The following is an 8,812-nucleotide window of genomic DNA, read 5'->3' as shown; positions in this document are numbered from 1 at the left end:
GCTGCCTCTGGGATCTGTGTGTTTCCCAGCAGGCAGTGGGGGACTTTCGGAAAGGGGCGTAATCCACAGAGAGCTATCCCGGAAGTGGGTGCAGATACCTGTACTGGGGGGGAGGATTCCAATGAGCGGAAGGTCCACTTTAGGTATTAGACCTCCGCTTTAATACCTAATTCATAAAGGTAAAAAAACTTTTACCTTTAGAACCACATTAAGCTGAAGCATAACTGACTGAAACCAGACCTTGTTTGGAATATGTAAATACTTCAATGTCTATCAGGTTTGAAAAATAAAAATAAAACATTATATAACATATTGTAAGTTTGCTTAGAACACACTTTTTTTTTTTTTACACTTTGTCTTTCCTGTAGTAAAACATATCGATGGGAATAGGCCCTTAATCTTAGATTTTATCTAGCATAAAACGTAATATAAAATAGCATAACTATTGAGTATTTTACTTAGAATAGTGTATTACTGTCATCCATATAATAAAACAAGCAAAAAATACATAGGTATTGCACAAATATACCATAATGTTTGTGTACTGCATTAGTCTTTCATCCACTACTACTTGATCAGTGATACTAAGAATCTATATACATCCACTTTTCTAATACTGAAAAACAAAATACCCACATTAATATAAAAGAAAAATATTACTTCCAAGCATAATCATAAAATCATTGTAGAAAGCAAATTCACATCATTAAAACACCAATGACAAATTACCAGGTAATAGAATTATCATCAATCACTCTTAGCAGCAAAATATTTAAACACTATTTCATTTTACAAAATCCTTTGATGTGTTATCACAAATTATGTCTGTCAATATACAATATGCACAAAACGTGTCTCATACAAAGGATTTCCATCCCATATAAAATAAAACACTGTTTTATGATATATAGCTATAAAAATTGCCCCAAGAGGACTGTATGAAATTAAACTTTGCTCTTGTTTATTTTCTGCAGAAAATCTTTGAAGGTCACTGGACAATTCATGGAAAAATTAAGGTGTTGACCATAACCCGATGGTTATGACTATACTAATCTGCCCAACATATAATAAACTGGCCAAAGTCTTAATCGTGGTAGTTAAAATGATGGAGTTAGAAAGCTATGGTCTCAACTTTCTGTGGAGCAGTGAGGTGTACTCAAGTTCTTACATATGGATCAAGCATCCATAAACATGACTTAATGTAACAACTTTCCATATAAACTATTTTACCTGAATAAAGTTGGTCATCTAGCCCTGGAAGCTAAAAATTAAAAAAAAATAAAAATAAAAAATCACCAGTTTCCAAGCATTATGTAAATTACTTTGAGCATTATTATAATGAAAATTGTATTGCATCCTATTCTAATAAAAGTAATCAAAAAAGCCTAAAATTACATTATTAGCCAGCCTCATACAAAGGTCTGAGGGTTAGTGGCTCTCCAGATGATAAACATATTTCCAGTGTGTCCTTTTTGTTTGGCAGCATCTCTACTTTTCATAATATACATACAAAAGCTCTTGTAAAACCACATTTTCAAACAGCCTCACATTTTTTTCTCTCAGCCTTTTCACAGATTTTCCTTTTTTTTTAAATGTCAGTTTGTAACACCGTAAACATATGGGGAAAAACTAATTAAAGATGATACTATTGCAAAGTGTTAACAACCAGCTTTAAAAAAAAAAAAAAATCAATAGTGAAAACCATTACCAATCGACAAGTTGTCAACTCCTACATCTTAAACATTTTGTGGTTGTTTGGGGATGGACTCTAAAATTCTTTCAGATATATTCCAACTTTTTAAAAACGTGTATAGGAAGGTAGCACAGATTTATAAGAACTAACATGATAGTAATTACATTGTCTAGAGTTGGTCATGTCTAATATTGGTATTAATACCTTCTGGAGTGAGAAAAATATTACTAGCACATGACACGGAAAGTAGTATTAACTAACTATAATTATAGGACGTTAATCATGTTTAGTTTTTGATTAACCACTAAAATGTACTACATGCCTTATATAATCTGGATTTATAATAAAAAAAGAACATAAACCTACAAAAACACCAATAAGTTGAAATCTGGTTGATGTGCGTTACTTTTTATATCATCATTGCGGTTTCCTGCAAAAAACTGATGTCCACAATGAGTATACGTTGGCTTAAAACACGTTTCATACTTGTAAATAGTATTTTAAAAATATATACAGGTTTCACATATAGTTAGACTTTTGTCCTCTACAGCTCCAGGAATTATTTTGTTTCCTCTACTTCACGGATATTTTATGTGATTAGCTTATGTAACAAAAACAACAGGGAATATCTGTTTAGGTCAAGTATAACAGGATCTCGTTCTATTACTACCCTTAGAGAGGGCTTGGCTAATGGATCAGCTCATGCCAGAAGTCACAAGAAAAAAAAATCTGGTTCATGAAGTGAAAGGGCTTTTCTTCTGTCATAGGAAGTAAACCATCTCCATAACAATAAAATCTTTTAGGACCCAAAAGCACCAGACATCTATAGTACATAAACTACAAGAATTAGCAATGAGTGGTATTCCTTTGGTCATTTAGAAAGAATTAAACAGAGATGGCTAAATCTTAAGTTCATGAAGGAAAGGGATGGCATACACAACTTCTGTCAAGAGGAAGTTATGAATATTGAATGTTCTTCTCTAAGGCTGTCAGAAACATGAAGATCTTCAAGTACGATTAATTATGGATTTAAAAAGTACCTTGACATAAGCATCTATTTTTATGCAAACTTCCATAATTAATATTCCCAGTTACAAAACTCTGAGCCTGTAGATTTTATCAATTATGATACTGCGTGTCAAAAAAGTAGAGTGTGTCAAGACACCTCATACAAATTGACTGTCCTCTTGATCCGCATATCCACTCATACATTGATGTGTCCCATGGCATTTTCAGAATATTGATGAAGACATTCTTCAAAGGTGTCCATGGAAACTAAGAATTAAAAATAGAGGTAAGTCCAGTTCACATATGAAGCATGGGAATGATATGATGGTCAGAACTGTGCCATTCACATGCATGTTTCACTACTGGGGTGTTTCTGGATGTCATTCTCTGTGTAGATAAGTTGATAGGATTTTTCACTCCCCTCTAGAACAGAGTTTCCTAGCTCAGCATCTTGTTTTTGCAGCTCATGTCTAGAAAGATGTTCAATAATGCCAGCTCCTAAAGAATCTCCTAAGACATTGGTGGTTGTGCGGAGGCGATCCCTAGAAAACATAATAGAAATAAGATTTATGGAAGTACAGTGTACACACCAAATTAAATCTGTTACCCTTTTCTAGCATAAACCACTGATCCCACTTTTTTAATATATGTTTTTTATGCATTAGCGTATACACTGATCAGCCATAACATTATGGTCACCCACCCGATATCAAATAGGTCCTCGTTTTGCTACCAAAACAGCCCTGACTCATCAAAGCATGGACTCCACTAGACCCCTGAAGGTATACTGTAGCATCTGCCACCAAACCATCGGTAGCATCACACTGTCGCTGTCATCTTGTCTTCTTCACAAACTGCATCCTGGTGTCACCGCTTCCTCAGGTAAGCAATGCACACGCACTCGGCCATCCACATGTTGTAAAAGAAAATGCGAGTCATCAGACCAGACCACCTTCTTCCATTTCTCCACGGTTCAACTTGGATGCTTACGTGCCTATTGTAGGCACTTTTGTTTTGTGGACACACTGACTGGTCTATTGTTCTGACACCTTTCTCTCAGAACCAGCTGTTTTCATTCCTTGGACCACTTTTGGCAGGTCCTGGCCACTGCAGACTGGAAATAGCTGATCTGACCCAGCTGTCTGGTCATTACAATTTGGCCCTTGTTAAAGTCATTTAAAATGACTTTATGCATTTTTCTGCCTTTAACACAACTTCAGGGAAAATATGTTCACTTGCTGCCTAATATATCCCACCCACCTTTAGGTGCCCTTGTAACAAGATAATCAATGTTATTCACTGTACCTGTCAGTGGTCATAATGTTATGGCCGATCGGTGTATAATTGCACAAACTTATTTATCAGACTGACTCTCCACAACTTCCAAATATGTTCAAGTTCATGACTTCTTTGTATTGTTTTGGAAAAACCAAATAAATCTTTTGTAAAACAAATACAAAGACATTCTAGAATCCATAATGACATGCCCATGAAACCTCAGCCCAAAATGGCACCCTTGACATCTCTACTACAGATCCTCTATTGTTTTATACAATTGTTAAGGCATTGGATGCCAAAGGGCCTATTTCCAAGATCTATGCACAACTCCTATTGAGATTTGTGTTGAAATTTCCTGCCCCTTGTAGACAAAAATGAGAATGGGACCTAGGACCTATCCCTAATAACATCTGGGAAGAGATCCTGCGGGTGGTCCCCTCCATCTCACTCTCTCCCTTGCACAGGCTTACACAATTATTTATCATACATAGAGCATACCAACCTCCAGATTTCCTTCATTGCATAGGTTTACATACTAATTCTTGTTGTAAATGCAATCAACCGCAGGGAAACCTGATGCATCTCCTGTGGCGCTGCCCAAAAATCAAATGATACTAGCCCGGGATTAATATGACCCTCAATGTGATGGTGGCCCTACTTGGTGTTGACCCCAAAACCTGCATCCTAGGTAGCTTTAATTCATCTTCCCTGGATGAATATGAAAAAAGTAAAACAGATTTTAGGACCTGCACAGTCCTGAAACATTGCATTTATATGTTATCATACAAGGATAAAGAGCTTTGCACTTTGAAACAAGTTTGTTGCTGTGCTGGTGACATCTCTTATCCATTTTGTGTACCATGACCAGTTGGATGTTGTTGCAGAACCCTTTTAACTACAAGGCTGATTTCGGTATGGTGTGCGAAAGTAAAATACTATATGGCCTAGTAGGTCAGATGCATCGGGTGGTCTAAAATGTTGAGTTGCAATTGCATGAAGTGACCCTGGGTTACATCACTTGGGGAGGATGCCATTGAACCCAAGACCCCCATGCAGACATGAAAATGGAACAGAAGGACACAGGCATAAGAGTAAAGGGATAGAGGTTTGTAGAGGTTTGTTCCTGGGAAGGATCCAGTGTCAGGCCTGGGCACTCTAAACGGTGGGCTAAAGGAGGGCAGTGCCAGACCTAGCTGTTTCTATGGAGAGATTTTGAACCTGTAGGAACAAGTTGAGTTTTAAGATTGAGAATGAACTAAACTCTTCCGTTTTGTTTGGAAACTGTCAACAGGTTTGAGTAGCAACCTTAAAAGCATTCCTTCCTCAGGACTGGGGCAACAACTTCATGTGAAAGGAGCTACTGACAGCAGTAAGAAGATCCACCTGTCTTCACGGGGACAGCGGAAAATGTAAGAGCTTAAAATGAGGAGGAAGTTTTCGAATGCAGGTATGGTAATAAACCTTGAGCCTTTAGAACCACTTTAAATGTTATTTGACTATGTCTATAGGTTTTAATAAAGTAAAAGGATGCTTTGTACTGTATGTATATGCCATTTTCTAACCAAAATGATACATATACTTTTTTCACTTTACACACTTTCCCTACTCCTTTTAATGGTTTAGAACAAAAGATAATTCTATGTTTTTCACTTTCCTTTCTCTACAATTTGCCAATCTGTTTTACACCACACCAGGTTACTTGTATTGTAACTGCACTTGTTAATGTTTCACTGTAACAAGTTAACGCTAACCTTTTTTTTAAATGAAAATACTTCAAAATAAGAGCATGTTTTACAGCCCCTACCCCTTCTGATACCTAAAGGCCCATTCAAACCAGAAATATGTCTACTATGCATTTTTTTTTCCATGCACAATTGCATGCATTTGATGCATGCTTTTATGTGCCTTTACATGCAGTTGACAAGCATTTTTTCATCTGCATTTGTCTTTTGACAGTTCCTTATTTCTTTCGCTTTTATTGGCACTTTGATGCACTGAGGTGCATTTGTGCACATTTACATGCGTTTGTGTGCTTTTTTGTGGTGCTGAAAAATGTAGCTTGCTGTACTTTTTTTTCACTGCACTGTACTGTAAGACCCCTTTCACACGGGCAGATAGAATTCAGCTTTTAGCTGCGGATAGATCAAGTTATCTACTGTAGCTAAACTCAGACAAAGCTTTCCTATGGCCCCATTCACACGCTGCATTTAGCAACGGTTTCGTTACATGGGGTTTGGTGCGGTAGGAAAAAATGTATTTGACTGCATCCAGAACCGATTTATTGCAGCTATCTGCACATAACTGCAGGTAATTGCAGTGTACTATTTATCCTGTAGATAGCAGCAGCAACTAGGAAAGAAAAACAACAGGAAGCACATCAGAAATGGCAAGAATGTGCCAACGCAGCTAAATGCAGCCGCATGTAAACACACGTAAACACAGCTAAACGCAATGTACAAATGCAAGTGAAAGCTGTGTCAGGATTCTCTGAATTTCAAAAAACCAAAACATGCTTTTAACAGCGGCAGAACAGCGGCCCGTGTGAAAGGGGCCTAATGGTGTGAACTGTGCCCAAAGGATTACCTGGATTTTGGGCTGTCTATGCAGTTGGATTGCAGTAAAAAAGGCACCCAACTGCATCTGGTGTAAATGAACCCTCAATATTTCTTTAGATAGTGTCTGTTAGATAGTGTCCTCTGTTCCCTGGTACACCCTCAAAACCTAGAAAAATCTGACTCTCATACCTTTTTTTTCACCAATGGCTACACTGGCTTCTCCTTCTGCCTCCAAGTCAGTCTATCTAAAACTAATCCACTTGACTCCAAAGTCTCTTGTGTGCATTGGGTAGCTTCAAAATCCCAGGTATCCTTGACTTGGTTTCATCTCAGGGCTCTATAAAAACCACACTGCTGTCCTTAAGATCCATTTCTTTGTTGCAGTAGACTACAACTAGATTTTTGTTATGCACTGAGCTATGCATTCAGTGTATAAGGGGAACCTAGTATTGTATCCACATGTTAAGTACTGAAATATTGGTAATCTCATAACTCATCCTCTGCTATAAAAATATCCAGGGAGACCTATTAGCCTACACCTGTTTAAAAGCAGGGTGGTTGCAATAAACCCATAGAATCTTTGTACTACTGCTTTAATAAACCCATGTAAGTTCTTCTACTAATGTGTTCCTTGCATGCACTACCTACTTAATTTATGTTCATTTACAGATCTGAAGTGACCTCAGTTGGCAACAAGATTGTTTGATCTTGTTAATAGCCTTTTAGGCTGCCAATGTGTCTTTTTTTGTTGCTATTAATTGGTTTCTTAAAAACACACAAATTACTGACTGGAAGTTTTTCACCCAGGCTTTGTGTTTCCCCAAATAGCCTACATGTACAACAATATCATTTAAAAACATTTTACAAAGATGCATAGTTTTATTGATACATTACGACTCCCCTTGACTGCATAGATTATTTTCTGAGAAAGGTGAATTTAGCCTTTAACCCTGTTGCTGCAGGTCCTTTGTGTATACCTGACAGCAGGGGGGGTTTTACACACATTGTGTGTATATCTGACAAGCAGACTCCAGCGCTGTCGCTCAATTGCTTCCACACACTCCCGATAACAGCTTTCCAAGCTGCAGGCCGGAGACCAACATAGCGGGTGCTGCCAGGAAGAGCGGAGGGAGAAAAGTGGACATATCCGCTCTCCTCCCCTCCTTGTTGCTGACCCGGAAAGCGTTGTCTTTTACGTCTCTACTAGGTCAGCCTCTCAGTGTCCCCAGACAGCTTGGCCATAAAACAATGTAATGCGATGCGATATGCATTGCATTACATTCAGTAGAGCACAGGGGAGACATCAATGTTCTTTTCAACAAAACTTTTTTGTCCCCTATGTGATGAAAAAATTGTTACATAAAACTATTTTCCCAAGTCATCTTCTAGGACGGCTACGAGAGAGAGAGGCTCCTCCCACCAAGCACAGAAAACACATCATCCACATTATTTAAAGTATGCACCGCAGTATACCCTGAGTTCTTGTGTTTCCTTCAGCCAGGCAGGGGCACACTTCACACTGTGAATATTTTTCCTACAGGCCTTCGTGCTAGGTGGCAGGAGCCTCCCTGCTGTGGCCTCCTACAAATCTTGGGGAGGCCAGCAGTATTGGCTTCTTTTTTTTTTTTGCTGCCTGAAAGATATGAAAAGCTCAGGGGCCTCCTTCCCCCTCCTTTTCATGAGTTGATCCGCAGAAAGCATCCCCAAGTGGGGGACAATTTCTGGCAGTGGAGGTTTGGTTACGCACAGGAGTCATTCCTGGGGGATGGCTGGGCAACTGATGCTGCTATCTAGCAGGGAAGTATGGTTCTCCATGCTTCTGATGCTGTGTGGAGGCCTATGGCGGACCCTGCTCTTCATGCAGTCTACTCCCTGCTGGAAGCCCCCTTACTGGGGGTCTTGGGTGCCGATGAATGATGTCATGACCAGTGCACCAGAAGCCAGCAGGAAGTCATCCGGTGGCCATATTGCAATTGGCCTGGAAGTTACTGAGGCTGTGAAACACCCCAGTAGCTCTTCTGATCCCCAATGCAGCAACGGATCCACAGCGCCAGGCTGGGTTCCTCCCTGCAGTACTTAAGGGCATAGAAGAGGCAGTTTCAGGTGCCATCTTTCTGTTACCAGGCTGTGCACCATGGAGGGGGCTGCTGGTGACGATGTATGTTTGGAGACATCTGGGGACTCCTGCCCTAAGCTAAGGAAATGGGGGGCTATGGCACCCACGTTTTTCCTTTTATTCCTGGTGGAGAGGGCACCGATGTCAGTCATGGGTGGCGGG

General features: G+C 39.3%; 1 protein-coding gene across 2 annotated transcripts in view; it reads right to left on the bottom strand.

Annotated features, from left to right (window-relative positions):
* Positions 1-434: 434 nt before the first annotated feature.
* The window catches only part of LOC143974676 (excitatory amino acid transporter 1-like), a 164,051-nt gene continuing 155,673 nt past the window's right edge, over positions 435-8,812 (bottom strand). For both annotated transcript variants that reach the window (XM_077476295.1, XM_077476296.1), the window contains one exon: positions 435-3,243. In XM_077476295.1, coding sequence (XP_077332421.1) covers positions 3,045-3,243 — 199 coding nt within the window. In that variant the 3' untranslated portion in view covers positions 435-3,044. The remainder of the gene's footprint in view (positions 3,244-8,812) is intronic.

The sequence above is a fragment of the Lithobates pipiens genome, unplaced genomic scaffold (assembly GCF_037356315.1).
Source record: "Lithobates pipiens isolate NorthernLeopardFrog02 unplaced genomic scaffold, aLitPip1_a1.2 Scaffold_13, whole genome shotgun sequence".
NCBI lineage: Eukaryota > Metazoa > Chordata > Amphibia > Anura > Ranidae > Lithobates > Lithobates pipiens.
This window is presented reverse-complemented; position numbering and strand designations above follow the sequence as displayed.